Genomic DNA, 22581 nt, shown 5'->3' on the forward strand with positions numbered 1-22581 from the left:
TCCAGCTTGGGCTGCTCCGTTTCTTTTTGTTTTGCCCCCCTCGAAGGGTTGCCCTTTCTCTCGGCGGTGCTTCGATTGAGGGCTTAGACTTAAGATTTGTTCCTTCCCGCCGCACAGTGTGGGGGTAAGGTTGGGGAGACCGCGGATCGTGGAACCCGGGTTGGCCGGGAACGTAAAGCGTAAAGCGAGAGGAGATTATCACGTTTTATGAGGGTGCTTTTAATTCGAGTAGTTGCCGTAAATGCCACGATCGCTGAACGCCGGCAGGAAGGCCCCCGGGGAGGATGGTTTAAATGTCGGGTTAATGGAGGTGATGACGTTCCCGAAGGAACGGCTCCAAGATGGCGTCGGGAAACACCGCGGGGAATGCGTTCCCGGGTGCGCCCAGCCAGCCAATTAGTTTTATTAAAAAGCTCATCGCGAAGCGAGTTGGGCTAATGGGCGGGTTTTGGTATGGAGCAGCCAGCTCCGGTCTGAAAGCGTGATCGAACGTTGTTTGGCTAGCTGCAGATAATGGAATTCAATTAAATGTTTGTCTAACTTCAATCGAAGCTGAAGGCAATCACTGGGCTTTGGCAAACACGGAGCAATTATCGAACATTGAGTTTGGTATAAAATTGTAACAAATATCCTCGACTGTGCTTAGTTCAGTAGCTACTAATGCTACCATCTACGCATAGAAAATACATCCGAATTCGAATCGATTACAATCGAATCATTAAAATTCATTAACAAAAGCCCAGCCCATTGGGCTAGTAATTGTAGCCTCGCAATAACAGATGAAACCGCTCTGAAGTGGACGCACCGAAGGTTTGGCCAAAATAATTCCCGTTGCATAACAGGGCATTCCTCCCGGGGGCAGGGAATAATAGTTGGAAGAGGTTGCCAAACACCCGCCGTCACAGCGCCAAGTTCGTCCTGTCCGAAAACGCAGAAAACTTGGCATCCGGGCATCCGAAGCCCTCTTCAACGGAATCGTTTCCCAAGCGCTAGCGAGCGAGAGCGAGCTAGAGAGTGAGTGAGCTGGCACACGCAGGACAAGCCAAGCCTGGCGTCCTGCTGGAGCCATTGCAGAGGGGAGCCACCGGCACGTCCCACTGTTGACCCCAATCGACACACAACGCTCGCTCGGGAGCATGTTGCGTGCCATCAATTGCTACTTTACAGTCCATTTTAAAGCCCCGGGTGTAGACGGCGGCAGGGAGGGAGACAGGAGTTTAATCCGCAACATACCCACCACCACCACCACCACCATCGGTGACTGCGACGGCCAAACGGGCTTATCGATCGATACGATCCACCGGGTCCGCCTCGCCGCTCTCGACTCGGTCGCAGGCGGTTGCGATTCGAATCACCTTCCAACCACCAGCCAGCTCCCTTGGGGCCATCCAGCGGCAGGAGCGGACACACCCTAGACGGTCGCAGTCGGAAGCGCAGAACGACCACCGGGTATCAGGTTGCGTCCTTCCAGCCCGCCCAAAGGCGACCAAACGACCAGCAAATTATGCACGGAGCCTAGACGCTGGTCGGCCAGCGCCCGGAACGGTGGCTTCGCGGGGACGAGCGAACGAATGTGCGCATGTTCCCGACATTCATTCATGCCATCGTCTCGCCAGGCGTGGGCTGTCGACGGTTCACGGACGTCGTGAAGCCTTCAGCCATCGCGCGCGGTTGTGTATGTATTTGTGAGGCTGTGAGCCGAGTCGTGTGTCGGCCGGACGATATGGGAGACTACAATTTACGATCCGAATGGATGGCATGGGGCACAGCTCCGGCCGGGACGGTCGTAATCGTATTATTATGAATCTATTGCAGAGCGTGTCCCGCTTTTCCACGTGGAATCTGCAGCATTCCTGCGGCTCAGAACCTCTGATTCTCAGAAAAGGGCGAGATACATTTGCCCATCAACAAAAACGGGCAAAAGGAAATGTCGTCGAAACGTACGAGGGTGATTCAAATATAAACGGTAATTTTTTTTTATAAATTTATTAAGTAATATTATGAACAAGTAAAACCTTCATTTTTTTTCTATATAGTCTCCTTGAAGTTCTACACACTTCTGCCAACGATTTGGAAGCTTGAACATTCCTTGTTGATAAAAAGTTTGGGGGCGCGTCATCAACCAATTGCGCACGCGGTTCTTTTTCTTCATCTTTTCTCCGCCACTCCTTACTCGCCATTTTCGATTCTGGGGTGTAATGATGGACCCATGTTTCATCACAAGTGACTATGCGCCTCAAAAAGTCTTCTCCTTCTTGCCGGAATCGATGCAGAAGTCTCTCACTGATCTCCAACCTGACCTGCTTCTGATTTTCGGTTGATCTTGGGCGCCGATCATGGCTTTCGTTTTGTACACTTTCACGCCCACTCTTAAATTCTCTGGCCCAAGTGTATACTCGGTTTTGGGACAGTGTTGCGTCCCCAAACTGTGCCTTCAAACGAGTTAAAATCTCCGATGGTTTAACACCTTCGTAAGTTAAAAACTTAATAATAATAAGCTGTGCAACGGACACATGAACCTCTTGCTCACTCATGGCTGTACTGAGGACAAAACAGACCGGCGCGCCTCACCGAGCTGGCTTCCCCTTCCTAACACATTGAACTTAAATCCCCCACTCCATCACCCAGCTCAGAAGTGCTTGCTGAGTACACTGGCAAAATTACCGTTTATATTTGAATCGCTCTCGTATAACCATTTTTCGGCACTTTAATATGTCCCTTAATCAGTGTCGTGCTGTTTTTGCTTTCATGACTTCAAAGTGACTGTTTTATTAATGCATCTAGGAACGGAGTCCTGTTTACGTTTTCGTTTCCTCAGCGGTGCTTGGTGCTGTTATTAGTTCTAAGCTAGTCAGTTGACAATTATAATTATATATAATTATATATTCGAATTTAAAAATATTAAATAAATAAAAGAATAAGTAAACGAATAAGATAAGAAAACAGGACACTTACAAAATATTACGGAAACACAAAATAAGTAAGTAAGTACGCTGTGCTAGTTAAAAAAGGTAATAAAAATTTACAACAAGAAAGATAAAATATAAAGATAAACAACTTCGAACGTTGAGAAGCGTTCCTATTCCTGGGAAAAAATCCTGTTTACACTTTCCCATAATGCATTGATTGAATAAACAAAACCCCCATGGAACGCACATCATAATCTGCATCTGGTTCCTGCGAAATGCCTTTCGCCACCTCAGAACACATCGGTGAACCATCGGTTCGTAAATATTTATGCCCATCTACGCCGGTCCTCCGATCTACGGTTACGGTACCTCGTGGACGAGGTGTGAAAACGGGATCGACCGGACGTCGGTCGGTCTACTTACCCAGCAGGTGCGCCCGGAACATGATAACGTCACGCAGTGACACCTCCTCGTTGCGGTAGAGAATCTGAAAGACCCGGGAGGCGCCAGCGTCGTCGATGATGGTCGCCCCGGACCGGCTATCGGAGCTGGCGGTCGGTGAGTTGCCGCTGCCGCTACCTCCACCGGCACCGCTGCCTACTCCTCCTCCACCACCGCCTCCTCCGGCGCCCGTCAGTCCGTTGGCCGAGTCGAACGAGGTCCCGATCCCGGACGAGCCGGAGTTGGTGGCCAGCGAGTTCGGTGTGTTCACGCTCGACGGCATCGACGACAACGAGCCACTCATGACATTTCCTCCCGACGATGATCCACCTTCCGGTCGGCTGACCGTCGTGCCGGAGCCCGTCGAGGCGGCGTGCCCGTTGCTACCGGATATGCAACCACCCACACCGCTGCTTCCGGCCGAGGTGCCACCACCGGGGTTACTGCTCGGCAGGGAGCCACCGGCACTGCCGGTTCCGGTTCCGTTGCCCCCGGGGAGCGTCCCACTCGATCCGCCGCTGCCATTCGTTGCACCGGCACCACCACCGTTCTGTGCGTTCAACACGGACTGCACCGACGGGATGCCGGCGGTGGCCGCATCCGGCAGGCACGTCTCGACCTGCACCGGCAGCCGGGGCGAAACGCGCAGCGAACATCGCACTTGATAGAGCCTACGAATGTGAGTGAGAGAAAGAGAGAGAGAGAGAGAGAGATGGAAGGACGTTAAAAAATGACGAGGCAATGCATATTTATGTTGCAGTGTTATTCATTAAAAGTGTTTATTGGAAAAGGAAGTCGGAGTCATAAACTATTCATTGCCCCGAGGGAACCATAAGAACGTGTGGTCAAAGTTCTGGCGAAATGGGACAGAGTAAAGCCTTATGCAGTGCTTATCGTTAACCCCTTACGATTGCAGACGAATTCCGGAAAACTCGGCCATTTGAACCTTCCGAAAGTACTTGCAACTTTCGAAGCCCAAAAACGCCTGGAGGTATGCAAATGAAACACACCTTTCTGAATTCGACCGAATTCGATTTATTAGACGAACTACCCGGCAAACAAAAGGGAAAAAAAGGGTGGGATTGTTTATTGGTCCAAAATCCTACTTCTTTCCCGGTACGGTTTCTAGTTTCTAGAAAAACAGACTAACCCGTTGCACTAAATGCACCGCAATCGACAGCTCATTGAGCATAAAACTGCTTCGATTTGCTGATTGTCGAATCGATTAGCACGACAAGTGGCCACGGTCTGGTCTAGGGCTCAGCAGTCCTACTTTTCTGGATCCGGGAAAACAGCGCAGCCATCGGGCTTCCCCGGGAACGTCAACAAGGTACACGCTGTTTATGGCATCCTATCGATATCCGGATAGGAGGGCTCTAAAGAGAGAGAGCGAGTGAAAGAGATAGAGCCGACCGAGTCGGGCAGGTACCATTGGCCGGGAACTGGGGATGGGTGTACTGGATGCCGGGCTGGGCAAAACACTACCATCCACTCTCTCTCTCTCTCTCTCTCGCTCTCGGCCGTGCGACTCGTAATGGTTTTATGACCTCGTTTTTCACCGACCACTGGACTCGTCCGGGCGCCAGGATTTGTGGATTACGGCCGACAGAAGTGGTTCAAACTGTCAGACACACAGTGGCTCAGCCTGGCTGGCAAAGTTGGTGCCTTTCCCGAAAAAGCTAAACGCGTACCAGTGATCTGAATAGGAGGCCGGAGCCTAGTCGATCCTAGGGACCGACCCCGATCGGTGTCATAGTTTTTGTGTCTGGCACGGAGGAGGTCAGACCGATCTCGGATTTCTGGAAATACTGAAATGTGTCACCATATTACGCCACAGCTCAGCAGGGGGCATTCGCCCGGAGCCCGGACAATGTGTGTGCCGTAATGATAGTAGAAATCCGTGCATGGTCAGCTGGTTCCACAGATTTTATGCACAGTATCTACGTAGAGTTCAATCAAGGTTGGGCTGTTTTATAGTATTCACCTCAATTTAGGAGAAAGCCGTATAAGACTCCCGAACATAAGTTAGATATAAATCCAAAATTATGTGATCATCGTAAAGGATTCTCAAAAACTGATTTCGGGCCATTAACCCATCCCGGCACGATTTTCGAATTTCAAACAACCGTAGCGGAAGGAGGTAAATGGACCGGTCCGGTTAACCCCAAGTATGCTCGGATTTTTAGAATCAATCTCCAACCACCAGAATCCAGGGGGTCCCGGGAGGGCGATTTAGAATTAATGGTTCCAATATTTCCAACATCGCTGCCACCTGCTGCACGGTGGGCGCGAACAGCATCCGGAAATTAGGGGTAACTGTCGGTACTAAAGATGTTTCGGAATGCGTTCAACTAATTTGCGTTACACTTCTTCGCAATCTGTACCCAAAGACCGGACCCGAGGGGGGAAACCATTTTACCATCACCAGTCTGGTTACGGACTTCTTTTTCACCGTCTTCTGGTCCGGAAATTGTAGTTTAATTAAATAACCGAATCGACCTTATCCCCTTTCAGTGGGGTGGTTATCCTATCCGGTGGCCTCTGTTGAGCCGCTTCGGGGAACCGTTTAAAACTCGATGCTCGATAGAGCATTTACGTTCTGCTTTTTAACAGTAACGTTAATGTTTTAATAATTTAATCGATCTTTATGCAGCCTTGACGCATCATCATGTACAGTCGAATACGATGAACCAACTCTTCTTGAATTAAATTAACTATTTGTATTACGTAAAATTCCCAGTAAAACCTTAAGTAGATAGCATTAGTATTAGGCTGTGAGATGAGTTGTCTCACTAAATTCACAACTTTCTTTCTCATCCCATTCTCAACAACTGTCAGTTGGCGAAGTGCTCATGAACAAAGAAGCATAGGTGACTTGATCAATTCCATCCCTTTTGAGCTTTTGTTTGGCACTCCTGTCAATCCGAAGCGCGACGTGAAAGTTCATCATCTTTAAACGAAATATGTGATCCTCTGGACCAAACATTTTCAAATGCCAAAGCACTCATGAGGCCATTTCGACGGGATGCTGTCTCAGAGCGGTCTACAGCAGCGTTGGCACAACAAAAAGACATTGCCGACATTCTTGAGGTCGAATTTCTATCACGTCGATTTAAAAGTGACATTCATAAAGAAAATATTAAAAAGACCAACAAAACCGACGATGACGGTGAAGCGAGACAAAACTGACACTTGTGAAAGTGCGGACCTCCATCCACTGTGTCCACTGCACCACCGCCGTTTCACTACCGACTTTATTTCCGGTTCTTCATTTATTTCTTCTTTCTCTCCGCCTTTATTAAGGCCAAGTTTGTCACTTCATTTCCTAATCCGCTCGCCCCCCCCGGGCCGGGCGGGCAAGTATTCCGCCCCGGGAAACGGCAGGACTTCCGAAGAAGCCGAAATGAACAACTTTCCCGGAACGGAGAAATGATGGAGATGTGTGATAAGCAAAGAAAACCCCGGCGAACCCACTCCACGGAACGGGGCAGTTCAAGGATTTAAACGACCGCCCTTTTCCGCCGAGCTAAGACCACCAGAGGGCTAGAGTAGAGTGAGAGAAGGAGAGAGAGAGATTTGTGGTGGCGGTGAAATATGTCAAGCTTGCCGCTTTCAGCGGACTCCTTCTTTTACCGTTTGAACAGCCAAAGTTTGCTGGAAAACGTTCCGGTTCTGGAATTATCCCGCCGCCTCAATGAGGTGGCCAACTGTCACCGAATTTTTCATCCGCTCGTAACATTCCACAGCCACCGGGTATTATTTGTGATGCGAGATTCATTTCCTGCTCAAGTGGGTGTGTAATTTTTTTGGCGAAACTTTCGGCCAATCGGTTATTACATATTTATGAGCATCGCTCGGTCGAATGTGCCCAACACGTGCACCGAATGGCGAACGAGTTTAATGGGGGCAGCAACACTAGTTTTTGATGCAATCCTTTGAAAGCTTAGAAAATAGTCATTTCTGCGATCGGAAATCACTTCGTGGCGCCAACTTTCTTTCGAGAAGGAATCATAAAATGCGGCATTCAAAGGCTGTCCACCGACTTCCATCTTCGTACTAAGAGATCCGTCTCGAGGCATGATACCCCCGATCGCTGGTTTGACGTTCGTGCCGTCACCTCATCAAGCGGCATAAAATCAAACATAAAACTGAAGTGCGCCGCGAATACATTTGAATTTAATTTCACTCTTCCGCCCCCACCGAAGGTCGAAGGGGGGCACTTCCGGGCCGGCGCCCTGTTGAATCTTCCGGTACCACGAGTAGTTCCACCGCACGCACACCAAAGCGCGCGCCGATTATAAATGGGTCCAGTCCTCACGTCCTCCACGTTGCCCTTTTAGGGGGGGCCGAAAGTCGTAAATTGTTGCCGTTACGACCGAACAACGGTCCCAGCCGGCCGGGGTGGCTCAGCTCGACAGCCAGAACTACAAATCAGCGTGAAGCGGGTGCGAGAACGGGTGGCCCTGTTCCGGTTCCGGCGTACCGCGCGATCAGTTAACTCTGTCGAACTTGATTTTTTGCGCCTGTGCTGGCCTTTTTTATCACCCATCAACCGAATCCGTTCATCTTTCGCTGGGGGCTCTGGAGCGACGCAAAAATTAATGTACCACCAAACCCCCCCGAACACACCGAGTGACGAACGACTACGGTGGGTCCTTGTTCGACGCCACTGGGGCGGCCGCGGCGCTGTCAAGAACCACAAAAGCACTGGCACTGACCTACCCCACAAGGTGTGCCGTTAAGGGCGTGTTGTGAACGGAGGAGCACAAATCCCATTTTAATACACTCCGTGCCATGAAATGTGCAAATGTCCTTCGCGAACAGACTGCTAGTAGCCCCATAACGTGGCCTGTTTTCTTCTGACCTAACGGGGATCCTTTTTTCCGGGAACGTTGCGAACACGAATTTATCAACCATTTAGTTACAAATAGTTCAAAACGGGGCTGCTGTAATCCATTCGCGCTGACTTTCCATTCAAACGGAGTACCGTTCCGACATCAATGACGGCGAGGATCGTGTAAGTTGTACACAACAGACAAGGACACAAAAACAATGACAGACAACAATAGTGCGCGCGAAATGAGAAATGAAAATGATCTCGCCGTGACACACATTCGGTTTTTTTGAATTATTGGCGCCGGGTTTTGTGGCCATTTCGCAGTGTTTGTTTGTGTCGCCAGCAAGATTTTTCATTTCGGATGGCGGATGGCATTCATTTTCTTGAAATGTGCATCATTTTCTTGTGCGCCCTCGGCTGGCACTGATGCTGATGAAAATGAGCTGCAGCGAACCGAACGGTTGCAGTCGCTCTCTCTTTCTCTCTCTCTCACACACAGTGCAACAATGACACAGGAGTGTCTTGCCGCCCGACTGACGGACTGACACCGTTCTCGGTGGCCGCACCACTTTCCCGTAGGTGTGGAGTATTCTCAGTTTGCGGACACTTCTTGAGGTGCGGTGTGATAAATAAGTATGTCCCGTGACCTGAATATGCCACTTCGCTGGCCTCGCGTGAACCTCGGTTTTGAAATTAAAACCAACTTTGAAAAGTACACAATAAATAAGGTAACCATAACCAAACACGTTGGCTTCGTTTTGGACCGCAAAATGTGGCTCCTTGTGGAAGGATGTGATGTGTGGGGCGATAAAGGATGCCATTGTGAGCCGCTGAATAACTGTACGCGCAAGGTAAATGGTGCCAGTGCCCGGTCCACAAAGGGAATAGCCCATCTAATCACCATTTTCCCTTTATCTACGCGCTTACTGTCTCACTCCATCATTTCTATTTCGAATCGGTTACTTTCCGTGTGTCGGATCCTGGGCCCGTTGGTTCGGGTTCGGTCTGCGATCCGTGACGATGTTTACTTCACTGTCGCGCTGGTGGTTGCGAAGCAAAATTAAGTGACGGATCGTACCGCTCCGTAAGCCCTGGGAAAACACAACCCACAACGCCGGGTTTCGGTGAGGACGAGCGACGCAGGAAACACGAACACCTCCGAACGCACCTTCGCTTTCGCAAATCATCACCGCGCGCGACGAAAGGATTGCCCGGGGACAAATGGAGGGGCTGTTGTTTTTCGGTGTTTTGTTACATTTTTCATCGGCTTTACGCCGAGGGCTGAGCCATCTCGTTAGTCTCGGGGATTGTGTTTTCCTTTGCCGGCCGGCGTAACTTTTGTGCCGAGCCCGCGCACGAACGAGAGCTCAGCGTGAAGCCAGTCGAAGGAGTTTGGGAAAATTGGGAAATGGGTTTTCCCAGGGATAACCAGGATATGTTTTATGAGTTGAATGCGGGCAAACCCGGTAAGATGGAACACGCAACCGAAAGTCACCCATCGTGGATGCGTCCTTGCGGAGATTTGTCTTGTGGAACTTGTGGCGGAAGAAAGGCCTTTGACCTTCAAAGTTTCTGGTGATGGTATCGTTAGGGGCGACTATTCCATTTGCATTACGGGAAAAAAAAAATCTTTCCACAAAATCTGCGGCGAGACGCGTTTCATAATTGATTCTTCGAGGCCGACAAGGAGCCGACACATTTTGAAAGAAACCGGGCCGGCTGTTCATAAATCTTAGCTTCCTCTATTATGGCTTCTCTGTGAAAACTATTCTATTAACCTCGGCCAGAGGTTGGCCGGCGGAGCGACGAAAATGTGCTTTTCATCGCAGGTACACCGAGAGGCTTTTTGCAAAAGCAAAAAAAAGTCTAAAGGTTTTCTCTCCTTTTTCGATGCCGCCGATTGCACAATGGCGGCCCACAGAGTGGAGCGACCCGGTAGGATATACCGGCCGACACCAGACACGTTCCAGAATCGCGACGGGCAGGAGTCGAGGAATGGAAGAAATGTAGCCCCGTTTCCGGTGAGCGTGACTTTGCATTAACTTTAAATGAGCCGGGTTCGCGTGAAAAGCGTGAACTGGTAATTGGGACATCAGGGCGCAATATCGTTCCCGGTTGCGATTGCCCGCTTACGCTCCGTCCGTCGTTCGCCGTGGTGCGCCCTATTGTTTCTGGTTTTCTGAATGTTGCCGGAAGCACATCAACCCTTCCAGGCGGCGTCACTCGGCGAAGGAACCATGTTTTAAGAGACTCGACCTTTAAACATCACCGACGACACGGAACACGGTCGCCACGGTCGAAGAATTCTTTTCTTCTGGCACTGGTACAAGAAATTAAAAGGTACGTTACTGCTGAAGATGTGGTGAATCTTTTTCCGCAGTTCACGGGTCTTAACAATTCCTCGACACACAGCGTTCAAGATGTAACGAGCGGATGGAAATAATGGGCAAAATATCTTTGTGAAAAGTGAAGTGTCAAATATTGAAGAACAGCCATCAGCAAATACGTTTGGCCGCTTTTTTTTCGCCCTTACTATCAACAAAGAACCTTCCCGTTGCTTGAGCCATCAAAGTTGCAATATTTCAGCCGCACCAGCTGCTAGATAAATAATTAAAAACGAACTTTTCGCTTGTTTTCGAGTGCTGCACAAAGTTCAGCCCCCAAACAGGTAGCGACGAACCATCCGGCACCAGTCGGGCCCTCAGTTTCCTCAACTGGATTACATTTCAATATAAACAAATAAATTTTAATGAGAAAAACTTTCTCTGCAAGCCGAGCAGATCAACAACAAGTTCCCGCGGCCGAGGTTCCCAGGGGTCCCCGGGGGGTTGGAGCAGGACATGCAGGCGGGCGGGCGTGTATTGCACAGTCAGACTATCAGGTGACTTATCAGAGGGTGTACGAAACGGGGCGTACGGCTAGATTCTCGAGCGGGCGAGCGGCCCAAACAAAAAAAAAACCGCGCAGATCAGACGGCGGATTCATGTTGGAACAAAAATCGGTTTGCATAGCGCAAAAAAAACGAAACGCCGGCGACATTTCAATTTCAACCACCACCCAGATCGAACGGGAACTTTACACGGGGAGACATTTTTATTTGCTCTTGTCCCTAAGTTAGTCAGAAATTGGGCGCAAAAAAAAGCCAGTTTCACCATCAAGCGTTCCGCTGGATGGGGGAAAAAACCCGGTTGGAAAATCGCTTCCAATCCGTGCCCGCCCAACCAGGGTCGGGACAAGCAGCCCAAAAAAAACAGGAAACGAAAGACACACAACCCCTTATTGATTCGCGGTTCGATAAGTCGGAAAATTTGGCGGAAAAATTGACAGATTTCCCGGTGCGGTGAAACTTCGACGCGGACGTGGCTGTGGCCGCCTCGCCTCGATTAGACGATGTTAATCTGCATGACGAATGCAGAGCATGAAATTTCGACGAAAACGCTTCTTCGCTTCTTTCGCGTGGCGTTCGCGATCACGCCGGGAGGCCAACGATGTTGTGAAGGCAGCGTGTGTCAGCAGGAAATTAGCATATAGTAAAACAGAATTTGACATGTTGCCAGCGTACAGTGCCAACCGGCAGAAAGATAAGAGAGTGACTGCGAAATATGAGTGAAATATTAGAAAAAAACCAAAAGAATAAATTCATTGGGATGTGAACGGAATTCGTGCAAAACTCAAACATACATCAAACCTCGGCACGTCAAACGGAGTACGGACTTCGTTTGAAGCCAGACACTGCACGGACAATTTGACAACAGCGACCACGACCGGCGACGGATCTGATTGGCCGATCCTTTCGACCGGCATATTCCGCGCTCGTCGATGGCGAAATTCAATTATCGGCTCCAGCGAACGGTTGATCCACCCGTTACACCATGTGTGGTTGCTGCCGATACTGCCCACGAATTCCCCCGACTAAACGGCTTTCCGTGTTGCCGACGGGTTCCGCAGCATAGAATCTATTATGCATTTGCTTTGCGTTCAAATTTGAACATAAGTCAGCGCCGGATGAGGCCGGCGCATAATGGAAACCGGAATCTAATTGTAATTAGATTGGGCAATCGATTGTAAAGTGTACCCTTTGGGCGCCTCGCTTTCCCGGGTCTGATTGTGGCAGGTGGGGAAACAAAATGTCCGTAAGTTTATTAGACAGAGTGGCATCTCGACCTGCAAGATGGGTTGAAAGGATGGTGCCGATGTTCGAAATGAATTAGCATTTAATTGATATTCTTCGCAGAGAGCCCCTCGCTTTGCTTACTTTACATTCAGTCGTCTCAAAACTATTTACAAAAGATCCCTCGAGCCTAGTTGAGTAATCTAGAGTTGTTTCACAAACTGTTCGCTCTGGAAAACATACAGTAAAATGGTTTGCTAGAGTATCAAGACGTAACCTAGTCGCTTCAAGAGGACATTTGCCGTAATCAAAGCTCCCACCACATACACACAGAGACAGACACAGACGCTCACGTATCCGTTCGCCTCTCGGGTTCTCGTTCGTCTGCAGGGACATAAATATCGCCTAATCCTTGCCGAAGCGGGCAAATAAAACAGCAATTTTGGCGTCAACTTACCCGCGCTGAAACAGATCCACATTGTAGAATTTGTACAACTCGACCGCGAACTCGACGGTTGCCTGAAGATCGGCCATAATCCCCCGGATTAGCTTCGCCGCCCCTGGGCTCCTGCGGCGCGCACGCCCCGGGCAATCCACCGGCCCGGCCCCGGCCTGGGCGTAAAACTGTCGCTTGCCCGACGCCCGGACGTCGGATTCGGTTCGGGGCAATATAAATTTTACACAACCAACGCGACCCGCGCCCGGCAAACACAAACACACCGGGACTACTTCATCGGGATCTTCATCGGGCGGAAAACGGAACACACAAAAAGCGGCTGCCCGACCCAGCCGGCCCGGGTCGGTCTGTCGGTTTTAGCGGCAGCTCCTGAAGTTTCGCCTTTCAACACTTAATTCGGTTCCGTTCCATTTTCCTCGGCCACGGGAACGATTTCCGGCCCCAGCTCCGGATTCCGGGCTGGTGGGCGTAGGACAATACTTTCCGCCGCGCGGTAGTCACGTGGCGTTCGGGGGTTGGCGTGGCTGAAGAATGCCTCGCCTTGGTTCACATTTTTTCGCTCTTTCTTTTTTCACCCTCGATGTGTCATTTCATTTCGCTGCACCCCGCCAGCAGCCCACATTCCGGAGAGGGGCAGGCAGCTTCCGGTGTTCCGTTCTGGTGGTTATCACGTCCGAGCGGTGAATCGCACCGAAGACGTCATCTGCACGGAGGCAATGACCTGACGAACCTTCTTCTGGTGGTGGGCGGGGGCAGGCTCAGAACTAAGCCCACCGGATTAGGTGACGATGATGGACAATTTCCACGTCAAGATGGAGCGCCCTTTCGCCGATCGGTCTGTCTCGCGTTGTGCGAGGTTAAAGCACTTTTTCCACTTCGTTTCTCGTAGCACACTTTGATCACCTGTAACCCACTTTTTGATTACTGCCAATCGAAGGGAGAAACAAAAATTAAACGCATCAAACCATTTTTCTACACTTCAAAAGTCGCCCATCCGACGCCACCTTCGATTGTCGCGACCGCACCGTAACCGCGAGTCCTGGCGATTGAAACAATCACAGTAAACCGCATTCATAAACACGAACACACCAATAAATCTGCATCGACCGCTTATTTTTTCGGCATTTTCACTGACAGTTTCCAATGGGTGGCCCGAAATTTTAGCCACAGCAGTCGAGTGCTGCTCCGCAGGATGTGCCGTTGTCTGCCGTCAAAAGGCGATAGCATCGACAGGGATGACATCCGCCGTTCCGCTGGCAGTTGTTGGCCGACCTTTCACTTCCGCCTTCAATTATCGTGTCCCGTGTCCGGCGTCGAACGAGGTCACAGCGAGGGGCGAGGCGGAGAGTCCTCCCGCGCCAGCTCTGCCCTCCGCCCAACCGAGCGCGATGGGGATCGGGTTCCGGTCCGGAGGGCACCATCACACCATCACACCGGAACATGTGCCCGGGAGTAGACCGGAAAGTAGAAGGAAGCAAATAGGAAAAAAAAGTATTACGGATAAGTGGCAAGGAGTGTTGCTGTCCATGTGTGCGCGCCTGTGTAAGTGTTTTCCTTCGCCTTCGGAATCACTTGAGATTTACTTCATTTTTTCATGGCCCGTTCGGGCGATGTTTGGCCATCCGGGGCCGCGTGGGATGGCAAAGATATTATTTACTTTTTTATCTATTCGAACACATCTTCCGTTCCCGATTCCGGGCCGATTCATGTTTTCGCCCCGGAATGGCTGTCGATTGGGTTTTCGATTTCAGCTCCAGCTGTGGTGTGTTCCTGCTTTACGACCTCCCCCCCCCCCACTGATGTTCTGGACCGACCGGTGGCATGTGTTGAAGGTTTGGGAGGGCGATACGTATATTCCAATAGTTGAAAAGTATCTCCTTTCGACAAATCGCAACCGTAGCGGGGATTGAGCCATTTGCACGGTTGGGCGCGACCGTGCAAAGTACGCGGATAGGGAAAATATTGCGTGCTTCGTCATATTTTGTGCTCGAGTTGTTTACCGAAAATTGTTTACCGACGATGCCTAACCCGAACACCCTAACCTCGGACGGGGGCTAATGTTATTTACTGTTGTTTGGGGAGAATGTTTCGTATGTTTATAAAAAAATTTAAAGTAGAAAATCGATGAAACATTATTGGAGTCTAATTTAAAACACTCTTCTAGCACAAAACGTTGCCAGCCCCGTAACGAAGTATTCTCATACTGTTGGCCCCCCGCCACCGGATAAACGCCATTAGCCGACTCCGATGGGCTGTAGAATGGGTACCGCTCGTTAACTGAGTCACGATTTACTACGAAGCGGCCACACAACGAAATGGCAAAGTGCAACCCAGAGGGTACCCTGGGCGAAGGGTGTGTTGGAATTTATTTTCTTCCGATCGGATCGAACGAACGACGTTCCGCATCGTTCCTTTCGCTTTGATCTATGCCCAAACCCCGTGCCGCCCGGCCAGCTTTCGCCACTTCGCCCGGCCGCTATACCGTGCTTTTAAACCGTGTCGGAGCATAAATCCCCAAGTTTATCCCTCCCGTGGCGCGTGTGGTGCGATTGCTTCGATCGCTGGAGTTCAATAAATGCCAATATCTCAGCTCAGCAAATACGCTTTTCTTTCCGGCACATCCGGAACCGTGGGTCCGGGTCGGGGTCTAGAGCAGAGCTTCACATTCATTCTCGCCTTCTGCCACACGACTCCGGCGCAGTAAATGCCACGCCGGTGGTGGCCAGTGGTTCGTAACCGGGCCGAGATTCATAACTGTGCTCCCAAATGAACCCGGCGACCTTTCGACATTTCCACCGTAGCGAAACCAGGTTCCCGGGGGGCCGTCGGGTATATAAGCGAAAAGGTTGCGAAAAGGTAGAAATGGCCATTTCAAATCTAGCGCCACCATAGAACCATAGTTGCCACGGTGCTAGTATCGTAGCGGTAGAGATAATCACCAGAAACGCTTTCATACGTGAATATATAATCACTTCTCGAGGCTCGAGAGTCTCGAGAGAAACTAATGGCCTAAAGTTATCCGAACACCACCGCACTTACATTGTGGCGGTTGAACTTTTCAACAATGCACGTCGGAATTTGGGACCAGCAATCGTCCGGTCCGGTCCGGGTCCCACCTCCCCGGGCAGAATCGGAAACCGATATGATGGCCGTCTCCGGGGGCGTCCGAATGTCCGTAAGAAGACGTACCGTTGGGGGCTACCTGAGCGACAGGCGATTCGGAGCACCTTCGGGCGCCTCCATTGCGGATGGCACAAGTTTCAACGCGAATGAATTCAATTATCGTTAACAGACAGGTTATGCATATTCATGAGAGATCATGATTCTATGACGTTTCATTTCGGGCACGCCGTCATACTTTCGATAGCGGAAACGAGAACTTTCTAACTCAATTATGCTGGTTTCCGATGCAGGCGGTATGTACTCCAGGTACGGTCCGGTCCCCTTGGTAGCCCACCCGGCTGGTGATGACTTGCGAACGGGAAGAAGATTGTCCGTGCGTTCTTATTTATTGCAGTGATGTTGGGCATGTTAACTGTAATTTTATTTAATGTTTCCACCGAGCATTCGAACCCCGTTATTTTTTATTAGCAAAATGTGTGGTCGTGTGGAAAACGATGGCAATTGGCTACCACGTGGAAGGGAAACTTTTATACGCAACGGTACGCCCGGCCACGTCATGCGCTCGTCAATCACCGGCCATCTGGTCCGTCGAGCTCCTTCGCTCCCGCGCCGTGTTTTTTTACGGATTTATACGCGTTTTCCACCTCGCTACCCGATAGGCCTATAATGATTGGTGTAGTTCATTGTTTCTGTTGGCGATTCGTATTAATAGGCAAACAAGTGGAGTGTACGCGGTTCTATATTTAGATCCGCGCATGGCTGCGCTACGTTAGCGCTGCCGCTAATATGAGCCGTTGGCCAACATTTTTGCTGCCGGCTGCTGGTGATGACAGAAATGCAAAGAAAAAACATCCCTCGCTATTCTATTTGCATACACATTTTTTTTTTCCACCGTACAACAACTCTGTTTGAAGTTGCCATTCTGTGCTGCGCCGTTTTTTGCACTTTTGCTTTCCCTCCCGCAATTCGAAGCCAATGCCAAATGCACGGACTCTTTCAGCGTGACGGAATGTGACAGAGTACGAGGCAAACACAGCGTTGATGTGTTTTTGTTTGTCCGCAAATGCTACTGCAGTCTGTCGGCCAAACCCGCATACGGCAGGGCACGAACCGGGGCCGGAACGCACAAATTCTTTCCAGCCGATCTGTGTCAGAGCTGATAGACCGGGGAAACTAGATTCAGCTTCAGGAGCAGGGCAAACTAATGGAGGGAAATTCAGAAAATCCCACTTTTTGCCGTAAACTCGTGTGTCGCTCGTGAGCCACTTTTGTCGAACTGCCAATCATCCGCTATGCTCTGTGCAATGGAGAGCAGCATCACTGAAAACATTCAAAATGTACGCTATTTAAACGACATTTCAGCCAGACATGAGGCGCGTTTTGTTACACTGCCAACTGCCAAAAATAGTTGGTGGAATTTGCACTTTAATGTTCAAATGTTTCGGAAACAACCCATCAGAGGGGACATACGATTATACCTTTAAAAACCACGAGCTACCATGCGCCTCCATTCGAATTGGATTGATGTGAATACTACGAATAGTGTTCGTTCTGGGCTTCGTTCAACCTAAACCACGCCATTAAATGGGTACTCAATTATGTTTCTAGTCAAGCACTTTCCACTGAGCTGCAACATTTTAATTCAAACACTCACCAACAAAACGCCGACAAAACAGTTCGCAAATTCAATTAGTTTTCATCATTAAAAGTGGAAAACTAAAACCGGCATCCGGCAGCGGGAGAAAGTTCCACGGAACTCCACGCCCAATCGTGCTCGAATGCAACTACAAAACTGCATTTGACCTTTCGCTCGTTTTCGGTGGCGACAGCCAAGCACAATTCTGTGGTTCCTGGACCAACAAAAGAAGCCACATGGGAGAGAACCGGCTGGGGTGCTACACTGGGAGTGGGTGCATGGAAAATTCATTCAACTCTCATTACACTACCACCAAACCGTACCGAGGAGCCATCCCTGCGTCACGCTCCGGTCGCCCGACCGGATTCCAGCCGTCAAGCAAGCAAACCAGTAAATAATCAACCACCACCACCGTGTTCCGCCGAGCTGTCTCTCGAGCCATCAGCTGTCTTCCCGAGCCCTCTCGGCCGCAGTCACCGCACTCACGCACACCGAAGGCGCACCATCTCAGGGGCACCCATACCAGCGCCGGTGAGGCTTCCCTACCAAAGGTGCCCGTACCGGAACGGCACTTCTGCTCACTTCCAGATTCACATTCCGTTCTGAGGTCGGACGTGTTCATTTGCGTCCGTTCGCCTTCGGAAGGATCCTTCCGACTCCGAAGAGCACGCCCGAGCGAAAGAGAGAGAGAGAGAGAATGAGTAAGGATCTTGGTCTCGTAAATTCGTTACTCAGCTCAACCGTGGGGTTCATCCATTCGCCCAATCTGAGTGCACGAGCCGGAGCGTGGAACGATAAATCAACGGTGATTTTTGATGGATATTCTATGAAAAAGGTGGATCCGTGCACCCGGAAATGAGGTGCCCTTTGATTCGGCAGGGTTTGCTTGGCCTCGTGGCCACGCTCGACAGCTCGCGGGTTTTTTTTTGTATCACACGTGGAAGCCAACGGCGAACATTGATGGCCACAGAACACAGACCGTGACTATTGATTACTTTTACAATCCCACAACCTGACAATAAACGGTTCCATAAACGTGCTGTGCCGTCCCCTTGCCTGGCTTAAAGCGCGGTTAGCTTCGTGGCCCACCTGGCCACACTCTCACCCCGGTAACGGACCAGGCGCCTCCATCGTTCAACATTCTCTCGCGCGCACCACAACTCTCAAGGTTTCGTGAGCCGTCGGGCAACAAACGAGAAGCATAAATTATTGAGCCACTTTTGTTCGTTCGCCAACGGCGGGCTGTGTGGCGTTCACCTTTGTGCGTGCCGAGGCCCCACACGAGAATCCGCCATGCGATGGCTACGGGTTGATGGAAATTATGCTCTGTGAAATATTCTCCACCGGTTAGTTTAAGTAAACAGTTCACCGAATTGCTTAAGGGCACCTTGTGCCGTGCCAAATCATACCTACCCAATTTAATTGCCAACCAAAAGGTTCAGTGACTCTACAGAACCATTAAGGTAAGTGATCTGAAGGTGCGCCGTGTTGTTACTGACACTGGTCAGCAATGGTTGTCGCGTACCTAAAGCTTCGAGACACACCTCGGAACGGCCGTTTTTCCCACACCTAACGCACACATACTCGAGCGCACGCACTCGTCAACAGCACACCAATACACGCACCGCGGCCATCGTGTAGCTTCCGTCGACGCGGGCTGCGTTTAGTGCTACACCCTTTTTTCACTTTTCCGTTTCCCAAAAGCGAACTGGAAAAAAAAAACGCTGGCAGCCTAACCAACCACTCGCCATTCGGCGAGGGGTCTGGATTGGGCTGGAAGTTTTTACGGGAACACTTTTATCACTTTATCAACCGCGAACCCGCCCGAACCCGCTTGGTCGGAAACCGCTGGAAAGCTCGAAACGGGACCGAAGCCCCAGACCGGGCTGCAGATGGAGCATCCTTTCGGGAAAGCCACTCAGCTACTGCCCTGCCCTTTTCGTTGCGGCAAACCAAGCGATTAACAAACCATTTGTCACATACGACGATGATACGGCTCCGGTAGTTTAGTGTTTGTCCGGGAAATGGTATCGTTAATTGGCGGAAACGGAAACGAGAGGCACTAAAAGCAAAACCACGAGCAAACGGCGCTTCTCCATCACGGCGACCGAGTAATACCGAAACGATGGAAGGCTACTCGCTGTCTGGCGCCGACGTCCGTGCGGTCGACTGCATGAACCTCCCGCGAACAGACCGAAATTCGGGCGCCGAGAAAGTACAACGCTCCCTCCGCCGTTCGTGCGAGTAAACGGAGCATTACTCGAGGATGTTTGAGCGCGCGGAGAGAATGGCAGAGCGAGCTTGGCAAACCTTAGTAGGCAGTGAGTTCGCGGTGAGCAGCACACGCTCATCTCATCGTCCGGGAGCGTCCTGGGATTTCTCATCGAGTGAGTGAGAAGTGAGCGCTTTCATTCACCGCACCCATCCAAACGCTGGTTTGTGGCTCAGTTGAATGTGATGTCGACAAGTCAGTGTGGTCGCTGCGTACCACGCGGCCACGCGAGCTTTAATTACGAACGAAGGAAAACGTTTATGCTGGCTGCTGGTGAGCCGCGTGAACCAGCCAGTACCGGGTTCGTCAGTTCAACCGTAAGCAACGTTACGTGTTAGTGCGTGCGGGGCCATAGGACACTTTCGTCAGGCTTCATTAACGGCGTTAATTCGCTTGCCACTCGGTGACGTCAGCTGACAGCGCGTGGTCCTTGCGAATCTCGTTAATGGTCCTTTATTAGATTAAAATAATGAAAATGCCTTCAGCATAACACAGTCCATATTTAATTATTTATTATCATAATTTAAGTGTAAGTCACGTTATCCTCTAATAGCTGAAAAATCGCTCCATCGACCAAACACATATTAGGAAAAGGACACAGAAAAGTTTTCCCAAAATATGATTCTCCTGATCATGAAATTAGCGGAATACTTACACCGCTGTATATCATATTAATAGAAGCTCATTACAGGGCGCATTTAAATGTAGAACGAAACTCGATGGCAGAAAGACACGAATGGTATCGTATTACGTATTGTTTACCGTTCACAGTCAATTAAATCCACAGGCTGGTAAAAAAAAATTTGAAATCTGACAAATGGCTTCAGAATGCTAAAGGTCACGGGGCACCCCGGCCCAGTTACGCGGTTCCTGGAACTGAATTCACCAATAAAAATTCACTGCCGATACTTGGCCGAAAGAGATGAACCAAGACGAATGTTGTCTCATAGCGCCTCGGAAGCGTCCACCAGCGGAAGGTGGGACGGGACACTTAAGATAGCAAAATTAATTGAATTCAAATCACGTCCACGGCCACGGCTCAAGGGGCCGCCTCCCGTGTTTCCGCCCACCTGCTGCCCACCGTTGCCCACAGATATGATTTATCTTCTTCGGAGGCCGGAGGCCCCTAGGTGCGGCGGGAGGCTGACTTTTCACCATTTCTTTCCCACGGAATCTCTGTGTTTGCCAGTTCCATCCACCAGCTTCTGGTGAAGGAGCGAAAGCGACAAAACCGTGGTGTTAACTTAGGGTCACCCGACGGAACGGCGCAAATTAACAGGCAAAGAACAGGGACCAAAATGAAATGAGCAAAAATACTAATCTCCGGTGGCGGTCCAGCAGGACCGCCGGAAGGAACCCGCTTGGGCCGGGCTTGCTTCGTGGGGCGGGGTGAAGTATGTTGAAATTAATTGCAAATTTAAATTGATCAAATAAAATCAATTTCGATCCTTGGCTTCGCCCGTTAGCGACGCACCTTCGAGTTCCTCCGGCAACACGGGTTCATAATTTTGGTCCCGACGCAAAACTTTCGATCCATAGCCAAACAAGTCCCTTCCAATAGGCTTCGGATTCGGTTGGCCTATTGTATCATTCAATCGAGCATTTTCCGCAAAACACATCCTCGCACTGTTGATTCACACATCGGAATGCTTCTTTTGTTCCTTTGAACTCGCCTTCGACGCCGCATTTCGCAGCTGTAATTAGCGCGAAACAAACACAGCCCGGAATTACTTCTCCGGCCCGTGCCAAGAACTTCCAATTATCGTTAGGCTCCTCGGCAAGGCAATCCTTTCAGAAGCGTATTGATGATGCACCTGTCATTCGCGTACATCCGGCTCCGATGCAACAAAGTCATAGTCATAACCGTAATTGCACTCGGCTGTCGTTAACAATCCCTCGTTACGGGCCCCTCCATGCGGCAGTAATTCTCGGGCACTCGGGCGCACACACAGGACACAGGCAAACTGCAAACGGTCCTGCGGCATTAGACAACCTGCCCGCCCGGACAGACAGGAGTCAGGCGGCCACTTCATCAGTTTGCCGTAACCACGGGCAACGGTTGGCTCGCGTACCGGAAGTTCGCCTGTAGACTTTCCTTTTTAGCTCACCCCCCAACGCTCGTTACGATAATGTCAAGGGCGTCGAAAGCTGCACCGGTCTGGGTGCTCCGGACCGAACCGGACGTGATGTGATAATATTCCAATTTAAATTTTCCGTCCCCTTGTGGGGCATCTTTTTCGGCGAAAGCGAGCCGAGGTTTCGGAGCCGAGGGATTAAAGTTTTAAGGAAATACGGCATGTTTACACGAAAGCCATTCGGGTTGGCAGAGACAGACCTTTTAGTTTTGTGCTTTCAATTACCTCTTATTTATTGGTTTGTTGTCCTTTTGTGGCAACGCCATTCGAAAGTTTTCCATTTCGATTTCACCGAGTAACCCGTAAGTTCCCGCGAGTGTTTCCGTTCCGACCGAGAAACTGCGCCCTTGAAGAGTGGCCACTTTGGCCGAGCAGTCACCACAATAACCGGGTTAATGATATACGAGAGATTATCCACGGCGGGCAAATTAATGGGATGTTTGTTTGTTTGCTTAATCATGATGACGACATCCGACCGGCGGGACCGGGGACATCATTCAATCATCCTGCCGGCCGTGCGGTACGGCTCGTATCATTCGGCCGCACTCCTGGGGCATAATAAAGTTGCGCTGCTCGGATGCCAGCGCGTCCGACCAACCGCGCTACATACGGCCGGGAATGCATAATTATGGCCTCAGATTATCGCATCAGGATTTATCT

The 22581-nt window shown here is 50.3% G+C and overlaps 1 protein-coding gene across 1 annotated transcript in view; it reads right to left on the reverse strand.

Annotated features, from left to right (window-relative positions):
* Positions 1-12832, reverse strand: part of LOC131215745 (uncharacterized) — a 28180-nt gene extending 15348 nt beyond the window's left edge. Inside the window, exons 1-2 of the mRNA XM_058210139.1 lie at positions 12756-12832; positions 3333-4021 (exon numbers count right to left, since the gene is read on the reverse strand). Of these exons, the coding sequence (XP_058066122.1) occupies positions 3333-4021; positions 12756-12832 (766 nt within the window). The remainder of the gene's footprint in view (positions 1-3332; positions 4022-12755) is intronic.
* Positions 12833-22581: the final 9749 nt, after the last annotated feature.

Source organism: Anopheles bellator, chromosome 1, assembly GCF_943735745.2.
Source record: "Anopheles bellator chromosome 1, idAnoBellAS_SP24_06.2, whole genome shotgun sequence".
Taxonomy (NCBI): Eukaryota; Metazoa; Arthropoda; class Insecta; order Diptera; family Culicidae; genus Anopheles; species Anopheles bellator.